Source organism: Neopelma chrysocephalum, unplaced genomic scaffold (genome assembly GCF_003984885.1).
Source record: "Neopelma chrysocephalum unplaced genomic scaffold, ASM398488v2 Primary Assembly neopelma1_59, whole genome shotgun sequence".
Classification (NCBI taxonomy): Eukaryota; Metazoa; Chordata; class Aves; order Passeriformes; family Pipridae; genus Neopelma; species Neopelma chrysocephalum.
In genome coordinates, this window is record NW_020897714.1 from 15256717 (window position 1) to 15275191 (window position 18475).

General features: G+C 44.3%; 1 protein-coding gene across 1 annotated transcript; it reads left to right on the forward strand.

The window, feature by feature from the left end:
* The first annotated feature begins 1306 nt into the window (after positions 1-1306).
* ERP27 (endoplasmic reticulum protein 27) lies at positions 1307-18475 on the forward strand. The gene is made up of 6 exons (XM_027680854.1): positions 1307-1324; positions 3767-3904; positions 7328-7441; positions 10509-10634; positions 17102-17299; positions 17962-18475. The coding sequence occupies exons 1-6, from the start codon at positions 1307-1309 to the stop codon at positions 18001-18003; spliced, it is 636 nt and encodes a 211-aa protein (XP_027536655.1). The 3' UTR covers positions 18004-18475.

Sequence of the window (18475 nt, forward strand, 5' to 3'; positions counted from 1 at the left end):
TTTTTTGTGTGAGTGTCACTTCTTTTCTGGAGTATGTTTTTCAGTTATATGTATGTGAAGAATGCATTACAGGAAGGCTTAAGAGCATATTTCAGCAGGGAAATAGCCCTCCTCCTTCAAAACATCAGCCTTACTCTGTAAGCAAATTATTTCAGAACTGTTTCCTTCACGGATTTCATGAATCCTTTGAAGCCCAAAGTCTGGGCTGTGATAGGGAGTAGACTTCAGGGTTAGACAGTCTCCACCTCTCATCCCAGATGGCAACTGAATGAGCCAGGGAGCTATAAAATAGCCTTCTTATGTTTAACACCTACCGTAGCAGCTGTTCCCCAGGGCTAATGCAAGAGCTCCAAGTCCCTGTGGCCGGCCTGCTGGGACGCAGCACTTGGAGAGGGATGTTCTTACCCAGCTGGGGTGTCTGGTCACGAAGGTGTGGGGCAGCCGAGATGTCCAGCGCTGTGGATGAGGACGTACTAGTGGCAGTGCCAGTGAAACTCTCCAAGGCTGGTGCCCACACAGCAGGGAGGGGCTTTCTCCAGCCCGATGGTTATCCCAGGAGCTGAAGGCTTTGCCCTGGGCCAGCTGCTCCTTTCCCACTAACCCCAGGAGTGGCTGTGGGCCCCCGTAGCAGCTGACGTGTCTCTTGCCAAGGAGAGGACTGGAGCGGGTGGCATGGCGAGGAGAAGGCAAGCTGGTACCATGGGCGCATCTGTCTTCCCGTGTCTCTTTGTTATCCTACTTATCAGATGCTCCCCATCTGGATGTGCTGGAGATGTTGACTCTGCATCCCACAGTAAGTGAGCTTTCTTCCAGGCTCAGGGAAACACTGGGTCTGCTGCAAGGAGTCCTCCTTATCCAAGGTATGCTGCACAAACATTGTGTTGAGCTTGCAGGAGAGGCATTCAGGTGAGCTTGTAAGGTCGGGATGCTTGTGTGTATGTTGGGGGAGCCTCTTCGAGCTGCTCTTTGTGTACCCTCTGCCCAACCCTGATCTTTCCTCTCCAGGCACAGCCAGCACCACAGAGAAACCTATCCTGTTAAACAACATTGCAGATGCTGAAGCCTTTGTCAGTGGTGCAGAGGTGGCGGTCATCGGATTCTTCCAGGTGTGTTCACAGCACCTCCCCTCTGCCAGTTGTGATCCCTACCCCACACTGATGACAATCTGGGGCTGGATGTGGTGTGAACACCTGCCAAAGGCAGCTATTGTCCCGAAAGGTGCTGGAGCAGTGACAGGCATGTGGAGGGATTAGGTGACATGTCACAAAGGGAATACAGGGAATTCAGTCTCTGTGTGGAAAGGGAGATGGAGCAAGGGAGGAAGGTGAACGAGGTTGTACGAGCCTTGGAGCAGGAGAAAGGGAAATGCTGCAGGGGAAGCAAAGCAAGAATGTGGGTAGCATAGAAACAGTGTTAGTGAGGGGTGAGTGGGAATGTCAGTTTTTTGCTGTAGTCAGCAAAGACAGAGTGAGGCACTGCCTGTGTGATGGGGCTTAGGAAGCTGTCTTGGAGCAGTGCTGGTGAGGGTCCTCTGAAGTCCAAGATGGCTTGGGCTTAGGCTGTAGCGTCCTCCTAGGGAGGCTGTAGGCATGGTCTTTGTCTCACTGCTTGGTTCCCAGAGTTGATATCCTTGAGGTCTCTCTTTTTTTATCTAAATTCAATTGAATTCAAAAGTGAGTGATGGGTACAAGCCCCTTGCCCCCTGGGCATGCATATTTTTCCTCAGGAAATAGGACAAAAATATTTATTGAGTTAGAGCACTCTAAAACAGAGGCCTCTTTGACAGGATACTTATTACTTTTAAGGTCCTCAAATTGCACCTTTTTCTGCCTTTTCTTTGAGCTCTACTCTTCTGCTGCCCACACACTGCCTCATGTCAGAGAAGAATTCAGGCTTTCAAAAACAACTACTTCTGCAAGCACCTTCCTATTTCTGTCTTGTGCCAGAGGACAGCTCTGGGCTGGAGGGCAGCTAGGGAGGGCATCATGCCCTCGGAATAGCGCACTGACATCTCACATCCCAGCACAGAGTGAGGACCAATGGTGCTGCCTGTGCACTGTAAGCAGCAAGTCTGTGAGTGCTGGAGGCTTATGCCCCATGGGCCTTATAAGCACTGATCACAGAGCACCAGCCTTTAGTTCAGTGCCTGCAGGCATTTGGAGCTTCTCGGGGGTTGCTCTTGCAGCGCTAAAGCTGTGCAAACCAGCGAGGCAATCTACACACGCAGAATGAAAGTGCTGAGACGCCTACTTCCCCCAGGGTAGATGGCTGGGCTTGTGGCAGGGCTGTACCCAGAGCCTCCTCCTGAGCTACAGCAGGGACATGGCTTCTTTTGTCTTGTGCCACAGTGACCTCCCTCCCGCTGCAGGGTTTCATTCTTCAGAGCCAGACAGGAGGCTGCTGCCGTGTGGCCCCAGCTGCCAGGAGCACGAGGTTGCAGCCGCCAGCGACGTGTCAGGCATTCAATGCCTGAAGACAGGGCTGCATTTGAACAGTAGATAAAGACGTATGTGTACCATGAGGGCTTGGCCCTCTGCCTGAGAGTATATTCATCCAAATAATGTCCATGTTCTCTGTTCACCATAAATTATTTCTCTAATGCAGCCTTTCAATTCACTGCAGTACGCGGCTCGGCAAGCTTCCCGTATAATGAGCATGGCCTCCCTGACTGGGAACAGCATGCCATGGTGGAAAAACAGCGCACTGCTCCAGAAACCCTGCATGTCTGCGAGAAAGGGCCATGCTTGGCCTGATTAAACCCCAGCTTTCCCAGGAATGCTCCAAAACTCTGTGAGATTATTCCCACCCTAGGCTTTAGTGCTCTTACCAGAGCAATGTTGATGTTCTGGCATTTCCAAAACAGGTCGGGAGAGATGACTTTCTTTGGAATGAACAAAGAATTTTGTTTTCCATTCACTCTGGGCTCACAAACAGCTGAGCTGACAGTTCAAACTAAAAAGAAAAACAAACCAATTTCCAAGCAGAGACCATGTCTTCAGAATTTATATCCAATAACAGAAATATATCACTGAAAAGTTGGGAAGGGGAATAGCAAGGGAGGCTTTAATATAGGCTAGGGCTGTAGTTAATGTTCTTGCTGCAAGAAAGAGAATGGACCTCAAATTGCTGAGAAATTGCACATTTCTATCCTTTGATATTAGCTGAATTAGCCTGAATTAGCTACTTTTGAAAGGATATATTTAAGATATCTTTTTAAAAGGAGACAGGATACTGATAATGCAAGGCGTTCAAAAAATTGTAAACCCCTGACTCTAGAATCAAGGTTAGCTTAAAAATTGTGGGGGTTATATATTTATTTTACACACACACACACACATAATTAAATGTCCTACATCCAGATGCTGGGTTTGTTCCATTCCTTTTGAGAGCCCAAGGGCTCTTCACCATCTTGGTGCGTTCACCATGAGTGTGGGCAGCGAGGTTTGGGAGGAACGCAGGGCAGGGTGCACATCCTGCCATAATTAACTGCAGGCTGTAGGTTGGGACGGAAGGGGCGCTTGGCACCGCCGCCTGCTGACGGCCCTGGCAGAGTGCGGACGGGGGCCGGCGGGGCAGGGGCTGTGCGCGGACCCCGCACCCCGCCGGCCGCGCAGGACGCGGGGGCCGCTCCGGGCCGTTGTGCCCGCGGCGGGCGGCAGGGGTCGCCCTCGCGCCGCCCCGGGCGGGCGGCGGGGTCGGGGGGGGACCCGCGGGGGCTCCGCTCGTCACCGCCCGGCCCTTCACTGCCCTCCCTCTGCTTCCGCAGGAACCGGAGAGCGCCGAAGCGTCCCAGTTTCGCCTGACGGCCGGCCGGATCCCGGAGGTGCCCTTCGGCCTCAGCACCAGCCCCGCCGTCCTGTCCCACTACGGCGTCTCGGCGAACACCGTCACGCTGTTCCGCAGGGTGCGTGGGCACCGCGGCGTGGCGTGGGGTGGGGGGCACACACAACCTCGAGCAGCTCCCGGGGAACACGCTGCCAGGCAAAAAAACTTTCTCAGCATGAGCACTTTGATTTTGGGCCCCCTCACGTTGGGGTGGGTGAGAGGGACTCTAGGACAAGCACTTTCAAGGTGCCCGCAGTCACGGCACAGAAGGGAGATCTCTGGGAAGCAGTGGTAAAAAACATTGAAGCTGCTCGCCTCTCCTTAAAGCAAGCCAAATAAAGGCTTGTCGTTGGCAGTCAGGCTGCCTGCCCACCTCAAAGCACATCGGTATAGCTTCCTGCCCCAAAGAAGGCTTTTGCTTTTTGTTTGCAGAGTGCCCGTCACTGAGACACGGAGCATTTATCACATTTGATGAGATTCGCCTTTTTAAGTGTTTGCCCTATGGATCTGGTTCAGCACCCAGTGCTCTGCAAAGAGCAACGTCTGTGTTTCTGCATGACCTGCCTGGAGCTCGGCATTAACTCGGATGGGCTTTCTGTAGTTTTGGAAAGGGTCCTGAGACACATGAAAAGTCCATGTTACAATGGATCAACACAGCAGGCTTGATATCAAATCTTGCCAAGTGTCACTTCAGGCAGGCAAAGCTGTCTCCCAGCATACAAAACTTTTCCATCATGACTGAAAACAGATCCAGCTGGGTCTCTGCAGTTACAGATGCTCTGCCACCAAAACAAATCCCAAATGCTCTTTTCTGTCTCCTCACTGTGGTTTGCAGACTTATTCTCTAAATAAGCTTTGGTCATGGACCCATTAGAAATGTTACTTTAGAGTTTCTTAGGTATGGAGACTGTGCGAGATCAAATTTTTGTTGACCCCATTGTACGTGCTGGTGCTTCACTGTAGCTATGTTTGCTGAAATTTAAGGAGATGATACTGGAAATGGCCACGTACTTGCTTCAATAATACCAAGAAAAGCTAAGAGCAAATGTTCTACTGCTTATATCAATTTCCTTGTGTTGCCCCTTTTCACACAAGCATGGCACTTGAGGAGAGGTAGGTATATCTGAAGAGCAAAGGAGCCCCAGGTAGCACAAGATGTCCTAAGAGCCAGTGAAGTGTTGTGTCACCAGAGCTCTAACTGCATGGGGTGAGGAGAAATGGGGACACACTACATGTTCTAGGGAAACTAAATATGTCAGCTTGGCCAAGTTCTAGATCTAGGTTGTACAAAGATTGGACAGTTTGTTCTCTGTTCTTTCGCATTGTTTCCTGCACTGTGTTTACCACTGACATTATCCAAATAATTCAAAAAGAATGATCTAAGAGTGAGCAATAAGTAGGCAGGTCCTTTTATTTAACCGTTTATTTATTGTGTGTAGATGTTGCAATTTCTAAGCAACACCCTTTTCAATTTTGGTTTTTAGTCATGGTGGTTTTCTTCCAAAAGTACTGAAAACATCCTTTGTTTTCGTGCTGTGGCAGATAGTGAGGATGACTGCATTGGAAGAGTGTTTGATAAAAGAAAGTGTTTGGACTCTTGGAATTTGGATTATATTGAATATTCTTTGTTTGGAATCCAGGTTTTGTGACTGAACTCTTGTTTAATAGAAAAAAAAACAGCCAGGAAAATAATACACTAGTCAGGTTTAAATGTGGTTGACAGTTCACTTGTCTGATTGTCAATTTTTCTTAAATTATCAGACACATTATTTTTCATTTCATCCTGTGCTGGATAATGTGTAGGAGTTAGCGGTCAGAGATAAAAAGGAATTTTAAAAGAACTGATACAGGAACTTGGAATCAAATACTCATTTGAAGAATACAAAGGTGCGTGACCAGGATAGAAGTGAATCAGAGGCGTAAATTAATTTTTTCTTTGCTTTTTGCAGAGTATGAAACACTTGTAATGCTTAGAAGTTTAAGTCATAATTACAGTAGTAGGAGGGACTGCTGTCAACTGGTGAGACTTCTCTGCATATAGTGTAAAGAAACTGATTCATTCTCGTGAGGAATCTGGCCTGATGGACCTAAAAAGAACAGATGCTAACAACCTAATTATATGGAGTGATAAAGACATTTTGACTACAGCTTATGACTTACAACTTTTGACTTACAAGTATTAGATGCAGGCTATTTTCCATCCTTATTTTCTTAAGAACATAAATGTTGGGTGCAGATTCAAGATGTTATTATCCCAAAATGGAAATCAGGTGTTTTCAGAAGCCCATGAAAGTCAAGAGAAGACTTTCTGTAGAGTCCAGGGTGCTTTAGATTGGTTCCCAAGGCCTGTCTGATCTCATCTGCCCAGGTGTTGCGTTGTCCTGATCTTACTTACTTGAGCAGAACTACTGTTTCATGTTATGCAGAAGGAAAATCTGTGAGAGCAATTGGGCCACACAGTCTGGAAAGCACCAGCTTGGGTTGTCATACAGGGTGGGTGATTAATATAAAAGACCTTGCCAGTGACCACAGAACAGCAAAAATGACTTTAGATGTCTACACCCCACAGGAAAAACTAACACAAACACTTTCAGACGTTGTACAGATGCAGGGAATAAAATCTGGAGTGTGCATATGGGCCTCTCCTTAGCCCCAAGAACCTCATTCAACATATGTATCAATGACCATCAAATCCCAAACTTTAATCCTATTTCATGCCAGGGCCCAGTGTCCCCATAACTTAACTCAGTCACATCCTGTGCTGGTACTGCACAGGAACTCTGCCCCTAAACTCAGATGGTTTAGCTATCATTCAATGGTTGCCTGCTTATTTTGTGTTTACCAGGTCATGAAAACCTCAATAAAATCACATCATTTTGGGGAAAAGGAGTGTGGGAAGATATGTGGCAGGATGGATTTTCCTCTAAAGCTAAAATGTGCTGGGCTTGATTTTTTTTTTCCTGCTGTGCTGGAAGAAAAATCCTCTTTTTATTGGAGAGATTTCTTACTTGCACAATGTTTCCAGGAATTCCATACAGGTCCATGCCAATGTTTATTACTTGTAGAAGAAACAGAATAAGCAGACGAAGACTTTTTAAAAGGAATGTAAAGCCAAAATCTATGTGAGGAGTTAGGCTATTTAATGATCTCTTTCCACAGTGCCTAGAATATTTTGTCAGCTAATCCTCCCTGTTTCCAGTGCAGCAGAAGCTGATAGTGTAGGGATGGCTGGACTCCTAAGTGATTTCTGCTATGCCATGAGTTTGCCTTGTACATGGGACACTGGAAAAGGGTGGAAGATCTTAAAGTGCAGGCTGGCCTCTGTAGGTTCTAGACCTCCAGAAGTGGTGGTGGGGAGAGGTGGGAATTATGTTGTAATGGAGAGAGGATGGTGGTGTCCCAGAGGGTGGGTGCGTCTGTGAGTGAGTGCCATCAGTGCCTCTGGAGGGGGTGCTGAGATGAGACAACAGGTGTGACTGTAGGTGTCTTTGCATGTCTTCAGGTAGACAATGACCGGAGGGATCTGGATATGAACAACAAAGATGTTGATACTGAGAAGATGACTCGTTTCGTTCGGGTGAATGAGCTCCGCCTGGTGACAGAGTACAACCCTGTGGTAATTACCAGCTCCCTGCAGCCCTCACCCTTGCACTTGGCTTTCTCATGGGTGTCCCTGGGCCCAAGAATTTGCATACCCAGATGTGTGTAAGGGTGGATGGGGTTGAGGGAGCCATGCAGCTCTTCACTGCTTCTCCATACGTGGCCTGGAAGCAGATGCTTTGCTGGGGTGTGTGGGTGGAGTGGGAGAGGAAGGGAGTCATGGCAGTTCCTTTAGCTTTCCAGTAAATTTGGGATGTTGATGGGCAGAGAGCTCCATTCCTTACCACTCCTGCAGGCAGTGCTGCTTCCTCACATGGACATTTGCCATGTTGTGCCATGCCTACAGACTCACCTCAACCAGAATCTCCTCTCTTTGGCTTAGAAGCCTCGAGAAACATGGAAACTCAAATGACCCACTCTCAGAAGGCAGACTTTTCTTCATCACTCACTGGACAGGGTTTGTTGTAAGCCTAGATATTTGACTGCATATTCAAGAGCAGGTTGGGATCTTCCCAAGCAAAATTTTTCACATCTCCTCCATCCCTTACTCCAGAATTCATCTGTTCAGCAATAATAACAACAACAACAAACCCCCCCACACACACACACAAATCAGGCTTAGGATACTTCCGTGTTGGCCATCTTCTCTGGCTCTGGCCAGACCCATCTGACTGGCCAGACCCATCTGACTGGCACTGACAGGGTCACAGTGCTCTTCCCTGCTATAGAGGCTGACCAAGGATTTAGGCTTCTCTGAAATCTCAGCAGTTCACTGGGCTAACTGCTGTGGAGTCAATAGGTCTTAGAAGCCCCAGTAGCTGCAAGGCTGAGAATTTATCATTGCTGATGGGGTATTTTGTGGCCTTGTGGATAGCTACGACAGTGCTGACCAGGCTCATTTTAATCAAAGGAGAAGGGCCCAACCTGTTTCAGTTATACCTTTTCAAGTTGATCCCAAGGATGATCTAAGAGAACTGACACAATATGCATTTCAGCCATAGCCCGCAAGTAGGAGAGCTTTTTTTTTTTTGAAAATATAAAATTTTTATTTCCACAATGAAATACTGTTGAAGTTTGTCTTTTTTCTTTAATAAAAAGACCCCAAACAAAACAAACAAACAAACAAACAAAAACAAACGAAAAAACACCTCCCAAAGAAGTGGATTTGCTTTCTCATCTTCATAAGCGATGTGCAAAATGCATTTTAAAATAACAGAATATTTCTGGGGACAGGTATATCATGCCCCACTCTGCTCACAGCCTTTTGAGAGCACCCAGGTTATGTCAGGGGGGATGTTCTTTTTAGCTTTATAATTGCCCAGGCCTTCTTAACCTTTGGAACCTCCATTGCATCCATTTGCAATTCATTAGATCATAAGTCTTTCTTCATGTGTTTCTGCTGATGCTTTGGGTTCTCACTGCATGGTGTCCTGTTTGGCACCCAGGCTGTGTCCCTGACCGAGAAGTCATGAGCTGTTCAGCTGGTCCCCTCCACCCTGACTGTCAGTGCACAAGTTGTGAGGTTTTTCTCCAGACACTCTGGAATGCTATCAAGGTGCTGCAATTAACAGTGCCTCCTGCCGTCTCTGGCCCAAAGCCCTCCTAGCTCCCCTAAGGTATCTTGGGTTTTTGTAAATATTTTTTCCAGGTGCACATGCTGTTTGCATCCAAGAATGCTGCTGGTCAGCAGAGGATGGGGTCACGCAGATTGCACCAAGTGGTGCCAAGAGTTTCACTCCCCATTCTGGGGCCTTTACTGTTTTTCTTCCATACTTGAGGCATTATTAGGCAATGCTTACCCTGTGGGCTTACCAGGAGAGTCAGATATGACCTGACCATATTGATGAGCTCTGCTGATTGCTCTTGCACAAAGTTGTGTGGACAAGCACACCTTTGTGTGGAGCTGCTGGAGGACCTGCTGCTCTAGCCCTATCCACTGTCAGCCCAGCCTTGTCATGGCCCTTGGTGCTGGCTGACTTCACCCTCACCTTCCCCCTTGTCCTCTCCCATGAGGTTCCCTAATGTTCTCCAGCCTTAGTTTGCATCCCTTTTACTCTCCCTTGCCTCAACTGTGCACCAGCAGAGGAGTGAAGGAATACAAAATGTCTGATAAACATCAGGCTAACAGAAGAATCTCGTCTGCCAAAAACTAGATGCTCTGTAGTGCACTGCCTTTGCCAGCATGCACTCCCTGACCCCTTCCTTGTTACTCCTGGAGCCTGTGGAAACTTTCTGCTCCTGCTGGCCGGGAGCTGTACAGTCTGTGCCTCTGTGGTTTTGGTGGCACGGGGGAGGCAGCAGATCTGGCCCCTTTAGTGTTTAATTTGAGGGAGAGGCTGCAGGGCTGCAGGAAGCAGACGGAAGGAGAAGTGAGATGACGAGTGAGTGAGTTCATCGAGATGGTGCGGTGGCTTCTTGGGCAATGCCAGCCCTGTCTCCTCACAGAGGGCCAGTGTGTATTGATTGCCTGCTTGGCCCTTGCCTGGAGTGAGAGACAGCTGGCTCCGGGTCTTCTCTCACTGTGGGACTGCCAAGTCAATTTTAACCCTCAGCACTCTGGAATGCCCAAACCCTGGGGTTGCTGAAACTCTGGACTCATTCTCATCCTGTGCACAGCCTAACACTAAAGAAAGGAAGTAAGGGGAGACACCAACCTTGACACAGCAAATCCTTCCCACTTTCTTGCTTCCATTTCATCTGGATGCTGGACCTCAGTGATTTAGAACACCCTTATATTCACTGTTTGCTGGCCTTTGCTCTCCACATCCTTGCTCTAGTCTTCAGCTTGCTTTATATAGGCAGTCCCCCTACCTAATCACTAACTATCTTGAGGACAGTGATGAACCCTTGTGGTCTTCAGATACTTATTTTAGGAATAAGCAAAATCAGGGGATTAAGTGCTTCCACAAAGAACCCAGACTGGAACCCTCCTGCTTTGAAGAAACCTGTCCTGCTTGTGCTGTTGGTTTGCAAAGAAACCTCTGCCGAGTCAGCAGGACTGATGTCCCTCTGACACTGCATCCAATACAAATTGAATGTTCTCAACCTCCTTGTCTGTATGTTTTTCTCTCTGTGATGGGCAGACAGCAATTGGTGTGATGCAGAGTTCGCTCCAGTTTAACCTCCTCCTGATCACAGACAAGATGTCCCCAAAGCACCCTGAGCGAATGCGCAAGTTTCGGGCGACAGCAGAGCTCTTCAAGGGAAAGGTGAGTCCAAACAGAGACCAAGAGAGGTTGTTAGGGAGAAAAAAAATACAGTAATTTCTGCCATGAATGGGGAGGGCATAATCTCCTCTGTGGATTATGAGAGCAAAGGTCAAGTAGAAGGAAAAGAAGATTATCTGGGTAATTAAGTGGAGGGGTTGGTTCTGTTCACCTTTTGCCAGTTTGCCTCCTTGTGTCCTTTCTATCCTGCTCCTCTGCTCTCTTGGTGGAACATTGTGTGTTTCATTGCTTCTGATCCAGTTTTGTTCCCTTGTACTGGTTGATGACAAACAGCTGCTCTACTTCAGTCTGGCGGCAGTTGCATTCCACTGATGTGAGAGGTTAATTTGTATATACAGCACACAAGATGCCAAGGAGCCTTATATAAGTGACCAGATAGCAAAAAATGTCAGTGCTTCTTAATCCTTAGACTTCTGGTTGGATCCTGGGGAAATGGCTATTTTAAAGGAGTTGGAAGTGGGTTTCTTGGATTTTGCACACTAAGGCGATGAGATAGATGGGGTGTTTGAGAGAAATTTTGCCTAGTTCCCATCACTTGTGTACAGAGCTCCCTGAATGGTAAATCAACCCATGGCTGATTCTCTGCCAAGCAGCTGGATTCCGGGGGAATTTGTGTCTGAGGAACAGAGGAATGAGCTGACAAGCAAAGGAGAATTCAGAGCAACAGGAAGGCGCTTGGGGAAGGTGGGAGTGGGCAGAAGATAACAGCAGTGGGGACAACTGAGCTGAGAGACAGGCAGAGATCTTCCTCTGAGAAGTGTGGAGCTGGAAAGAGTTGGGATTTGATAACTAGAACATCTGCATGCCTCTTTTTTTGGCACGAAATGGGCAGATTAGAAATCAAGTATATTCTCACCTTCAAATTCTGGGGCCATCTCAGGACCATGCACTCCCAAAAGTCTTGAGACATGTTTATGGCAGGACTACTTTGGACCTTGCCATCTTCCTTACCCATTGGCAAGAGACTAGGCAGAAACTTTGCATTAAAGTCAAAAGGTCCCTTTGGAAGGGTTTTGCTTTGGTGAGTATGATAAAAATCCTCTCATTTATCTGAAAAATTCTATTCATCTCATGTGAGATGTGTGTTATATTAATGCTATTGTCACTGTCCTTCATGAGCAGCAGTCTGATACAGGTCTCCCCCAAGCAGCTAAGTCTTCTAACAAATTGCTGTTTAGCACTGCTATCCTTTGCTGATACAGCTGCATCTAGTTTTCATGTGATACGCCTAGATCTGAGAAAAGGGGAATAATTTTCCTAGAAATACTTCACAAAACATTGGATAAAATGTTGTACTGAAGTCCAGATAGTTTATGAATTTTCATCAAGCCAAATCTAACTTTTTTTTATTCGTGCAGGCAAGTTTCCCACCTCAATCTAGAAGTTTGCCAGAGTAAAATATAAAGAATAAAGATGTGGGAATTTGACTAATTATTTCTGCTTTACTGCAGTGTTACTGCAGGACACAGAGATGAAGAGACTTAGAGTCTAATAAGTTGTTTTTCCTGAAGGAATGGCACTCTAAGGAGTAAACCGTATTTTGAACTGCCCTCTTAGAAAACAGCAAGAGAGGTATGATCCCTCTGTTTGGCTTTTAGATTTGGACAGCAAGGAGTAAGCAGGGTCATATGCCCATTTAGGTTTGTTTCCATTGTTCTGTTATGTAGAAAGACATGAATTAGTTTGGGTATCAGAAGCAGCCACTGCATAATACCATGATAATCTCTGCTAGCTAATTTTCCTAAATGGAGTTGTCTGTTGTCAGGACTACCAAGTTAACTGAGGTTTACTTCAAAACAAGTAAAGAATTGAGTAGATTTTGCCTTTTTGTGGCTTGTAGATTGTCTGAGAATTAATGCAAGATTATTGACTTGAATTTTATTAGGGATTACCAGTGAATAATTCATATCCTGTGGGATAGTGGTGGAAGGCTTGCTTGTGCTGCAGGGTTAGTGCTGTCAGTAGTTTGAGCAAGGAATCATTGCTGTGGAGTGGAGAGGTTGTTCAGGCTCCCTGTGAGCATGTACCACTGTATAGCACTTTACAGTCAGACTGCCAGAACAGGATGGGAATGCTTGGTGTGTGTTGCAATTTCTCTACAGGCCAGTGCAAAACACAAATGGAGCCTCAAGAGGGTTCCCAAGCAGGAGAAGGGGCACATATCCCATCACACATCTCTGTTGCCATCTGATGGAAGAATACTCCTTGTCATTATTATCACTAGTGGGAGGGAAAAGAGAAACTTGTTGCTTGGATTGATGGAGAGGTGAAGAGGAACTACTGCTGCTGCTGAGTGGCTGACCCCAAATAGTGAAGAAAATCAGGGAATCATGGAATCATTTTGATTGGAAAAGACTCTTAAGATCATCAAGTCCAACCAATCATGGCTCATGAAGAAGTGATTCACCTACCAGTTCCTGGATTATGGTCCTTTCATCTCTGGTTTATGATCTTCTCATTCTTGCCTGAGAGGAAGCTGAGATTTTCAGCTGGAAGATCCATGAGGCTTTATGGTGAGAACTGTTATTTGAAAACAGCCTGAACTGCACCCTGAGCAGCAGTGAGGGCCTGAAGGCAGTCTAGATTCCTCTAGATTTTATTGTGGAACCTGGGTGCTATAAAATACTGGAGAGGAAAAAGCAAATGGTAGATGATACTAAGCCAGCATAAGCTGACAACAATAAGAAGAAATATGGTAGTTTTCTAGCAGACTTGGAGAAACAATTGTGGGTGGATAACAGTGAACAGAGTTCAGAGCACTGCAGCTGCAGGAGTGAATCCACCAGCCTTCTTGGACGGATCCCACTGCAATCAAATACATACTTATTTAAGAAAGTACTGCCAAGAGTCCAGGTTTTCTACTGGAAAGGAAATGTCAGGGTTTGCATTGCTGGGCCAAACTAGCATAATAATTTTCAGTTTTCTTGCTACAGGATCAGAATATAGCATGATAATTACAGCTGGTGTATCTCATGGGTATTGGCAGAAGTTTCAATAAGGGGATGTTGGGAATAACAAAAGCAGCTTTTGCTGCAACTGATGCAATTGGTTTCCAATGTGAAAATGTTTTGGGTAGAGATGTTTGCAAACTCCCTTTTAATTTGTATGTAGGTCCATTTAGAAATGGGTTCTGAGAAACTCCTGAGTGTCCTTCAGGACTTCTTCCATGGAAATGAAAGGATGATGCCCTTTCTCTTGCAGACAGTCATTCATACACTTTTTATTTTTCTTATCAGACATTGCTGGCTCCAGAACTGAGAGAGATAATATTTAGAGATGCCTCTTTTAGCCATAAACAGAGGAGCCTGTAAATATGGATTTTCTATGTCACTTAAGATATCTGCAGTAAAGTTGTTTTTACATTTTTTTTTTATTCAAGACTGATGTTTTAGTTTTGCTTTGATGTAGTTTGTAAGCTATGTAAGACATTATTCAAACTTCAGAATTTGATCTTTTTGCTTATACAGTCTTCTCCAAGAATGAAGACTGCAGTTCTCTGAAGTTCAAAGTCAAACACTGGATATGAGGCTTGATCATCCTTCCTGTTTGTCTTTGTTAGAAAAAACTAAGCAATGTTAGATTGGTTATTACCACTGCAGTGCTATTTTCAATTAACTTTAATTCCTTGGGCAATAACATCATTCCATATCTTAGTATTTACTAGGAACTCGATGTTCTAAAAGCACTGGGCTAGGAATCAAGTTGTCAACGCACCAAAGCAACATCAGTGTACAAATTTTCTGAAAGAGAGCTTATTGCAGATGACAGTGCACAGATAATATCATGTGTGGAGTAGAGAGTTTGTATCAGGAGTTCGTCATCCATGAAGGATATCCATCACTGCCTGTAGCAGGAGACCTCTGAAATAAGGCAAGAAGTTTGCCACAAAATGAAACAATTTCATGGAAATAATTTCAGAATGAAAAAATTCAACCAATTATTATACAGGAGAGTATGAAATGGAAAGTGAACTTTCTGTTTGGGATGGAACTAACTGGTTTCTAGCAATGTTAAGAGAGTTGCCATTATAAGTGGTATTTGTTTTGGTGAATTATAGCTTTGGTGAGTCGCCTGAGTAAAGGTTTTAGGCTCTTTTCAGCACTGATTGAGAAGGACAGCCATATCTTCCCTTCTAAAATAGGTGGAATAAAGTGCTTGTCACTGTTTATTGTAGAGGTTACTTAGATGGCTGACTGAGACAAGACTAGGATCTGGATGGCAGAGGTTGGACAATATGAATCTTGTCTCATGGTCATTATAATTTTCCATGATCACTGCATTTATTCTTTATGAATAGAGCTGGATGGGAATCTCAGAATAAAATAAATTTCTCAGTTTGCGTGTTTCCATTTGCTTCTGTAAGGAAGAAGGTATTTGAAATTCTAAACCCCAACCTTTTTATTCTTTTATTCTTACTCTATTTTTTGTATTCATGGATAAAATGTGTACAGCTTTTTAGTTTTTGGGGTCTTTAACAAAGACTGGAAGCTTGATAAAGTGAAGAATATTGACTAACATTTATTTATATTGCCATTTTAAAATGTTATTCATCTGTTTTAAAGTGAAGGAGGTTTTGTATAGAAAATTACACCATTTATGAACCTAAGTATTCTAAATGCCTTTTTTTTTAATAACCTCTTGTTTAACATTTGATTGAAAAAATACAGTTGTCTGGTGAATCTTTCATAGAGAAAACCAAAAGTTTGTGAATAAACTGATGAAAACGTGGTACCATTTCCTGTAACAATCCCCTGAAAATGCTTCCTCTCCAGCAATAGCTTCTGTTTCCAGCTTGCTGGTTGGAAGGAGAGCTCTAAAACATTAAGTATTGCTGTTCCATCTGAAAGCCACTTAGGTCAGATCCTTAGACCTGTGAACCTCAAATTTGTGACCATTCTTTAGCTTGGTGTTTTATCCTGCAAAAAAGATGAATTAAACACTCTGAGAGAAGTTCCCCACAACCTGTCTGATCACTAACTTGTTTCCCTTGGGGCACAGTTGGCTTTTGGAAGAGAAATTGCAAGTGGTAAATGTCACATATCCAGTGCAAATATTGTTCCTGTTTCTGTATCTCTCTGTATAACTGCAGTTAAACCATACAGCATCCTAACTGTCCTTCCTTTCCATAGGCTGTTGCCTAGGAAAGTTTCCAGATTTATTTCGGTTTTTTATAGAACATAAATTTAATAAAATAAAGAACTGGAGATTTACCAAGTTTATTTTTAGAGAAGAAAACAAGTTTTGAACTAACTTGAGTGTTCTTCATTGAAATGATAGAAAACCATGAGTCACAGCCTGGGAATTAGATACATCATCTTCACATTACAATTCTTTTCTTTTATTAAACTCTCCTTTTTTCTTGTGTTGATTAAGTCATAGCTTTGTCCAAAAGTACATTGAATATGCTAGCCAAATAGACTGCACAGGATAAAAAGGAGATAAAATGACACATGCTAGCTGGGTGTTTATTTCATTGATTTGGATCTCAACTGCTGAGGGATGCTGTTTAATCAGGTCACTGATTAAATTGTTTCATTGATGTATTTATTTTCTTTTATAAAATTTATACATAATTTTTGTATTTAGCATTAACAGATAATTTAGCAAAGATTTTTGAGATAGCTGTATATTTTATTGGTAATATTTCAGATTCCAGAATCTTAAGTTTGTGCTAATTCCTACTGCACCTCTACAATCTAGGCTGAAACTTAGCTTTTAAACTGAAATCATGGAGTTGGTCACCAATTATGATAAATTTGTACTATTGAATTATCCCAGAATAATCCTAATCCTTGGCTTGATCTTGTTCTCCAAGACTATCTGAGAGCACAGAAAACTGTAGGTCATTCTCATCCTGGCTTATTCATTACTGGGCTTCTCTCCCCAAGTCTGAATAACCCTTCACTGAGTTGGGCTGTATGGACGTTGGTGTCTTGCCAGCAACTTCTGTTTCCCAAATGATTGCATCATCATTTATGTTCACTGCAGCTAACTTAAATACATTTTTTGTGTTTGGTACTTTCATCTTCTTATCCTTGCTGTCCTGTACTTCACTCCCACGTTCTTGCAATTGTTTGATTCTTCACACACCAAAAGATTTTCTGCCGCTCTTTTGACATGTGCTGCTAAGATAGGACATCTTGTTTCCTTATCTATTAAGAGAATAGAAGTGGAGACTGCCTTCCTGTCATACTGCAGATCTATTTTTAAAGAAGGTGAAAGAAGACATTTTGGTTGGTAGTGTAAGTCTGGACTTGATAAAATACAGAAAAATGCACTGCATGGAGCTGCTAGATTGTGGCAGAGGAAAGTGTTGTTCTAACAGAGACAGTCTTCTCAAACTCTTTATAAAGAAATCACTGTTAATCTTCATATGATCACTGTTTGGGGATCTGTTCTCTCTCTCATCTTCTGTTTTTCTCAAGTTTCCTTTCCTGTTTCCATCACAGATTCTCTTTATCCTGTTAGACAGCAATTTGAAGAGCAATGAACCAGTAGTGTCATATTTCCAGCTGAAGAAGTCCCAGCTGCCAGCTCTGGCTGTATTCCACACACCAGATGATGAGCATGATGTGATGACTGTGGATGAAATCTCCATTGAGCGTGTGCAGGACTTCTGTAATCGTTTCGTACAAAGAATGAAGAAGGTGGGTCCTGTATGGGAAACTGGGATCTTGTAGGATGATGCTGTTGTTCACAAGGCTCTTGAAGAAGATGACTTCAGTTTCTTGAACTCCTTCCCATCCCTGCCACCTTCTCTTTCACATACATTTGCACCTGAATATGAGTAAAGCATTAGATCTAGGGCAGAACAGAGATGGATATCTTTGCAGAGCCTCCTTCTTCCTCTACAACAAGAAGACTTCACTGACCTCTGAAGGTCTCTGTGAAGCATCTATCATATAGGAACAGCAGCTCGGGAGACAAAGTGAAGGGTGCCTTTGGATGCTGAGAATGGGGTGGTGAATGGCCGCATATGAGAGTGGGTGAGAGCAACAATGGCACGGATAGGAATGAAATCTATCAGGAAGGCTACAGAACAGAGTATATAGATGGGGGCTTAGGACTCTAGTAGAGGTCTCTGCTGGTAGAGGGCAATTTAATCTCCATGTTCATTCAGTGTTAAGAGTTTTCTCTGTTAAAATTCATCTTCCTATAGCACAGAGGTTTTGTGTTGTAAAGTGGAAATGAGATAGGCAGGGCAGTGGCATAGACAGCAGAGGGAGGCATTTGAGTTATTTTCCTTTTATCACTATGCTGAGAAACCAAGTAACATCAAAACTGATTTCATGCCTCTAATGTGTTTTAGAAAGAAGACGAATCTGAGAAGCCCCTCAATGAGGAACTCTGATTCTTTCTCAGCCAACAGGATGACTGTGCCCAGAATCATCTGTTTCTGGTGTATTAAGAGTTCACCCTGCAGCTCGATAATTTCTGAACCAAGTTGGTCATGTATTCCCATCACCATTCTATGTATATATATGCTGTCTATCCTCTCCAGAAATCTCTTATCTCTTCTCATTCGTTGGCTCCAGTTCACTTCTTTTCAGTACTCCAGTACCTTTGGTATTGCCTTGCAATGTGTCCTTCCATGCCACTCTGTTGGAGCGAAGAGTGGCGTGGCAAAATGGCAATATCAGAGGTAAAGCTAGTAGTTCCCAGGGATCTGTTTCCCTCATTCTCTTGGCTTTTGGTGATATGCTGGGATCCACTGTCAGCCTTTCCCGACACTACAAACGGATTGGTTGCTTGATGTCACATGAACTTTTCCATTTATTTTACTAAATAAAGTAGAAAGTGAATAGCCTGAATTTTTACTCAAA

Bases quoted from the DNA above. Each gene is read 5' to 3' on its own strand.
- ERP27 (XM_027680854.1), top strand. The intron at 7,442-10,508 runs GTAATTACCAGC...TGTGATGGGCAG, and splicing joins TGACAGAGTACAACCCTGTG to ACAGCAATTGGTGTGATGCA. The intron at 10,635-17,101 runs GTGAGTCCAAAC...TTTCCATCACAG, and splicing joins CAGAGCTCTTCAAGGGAAAG to ATTCTCTTTATCCTGTTAGA.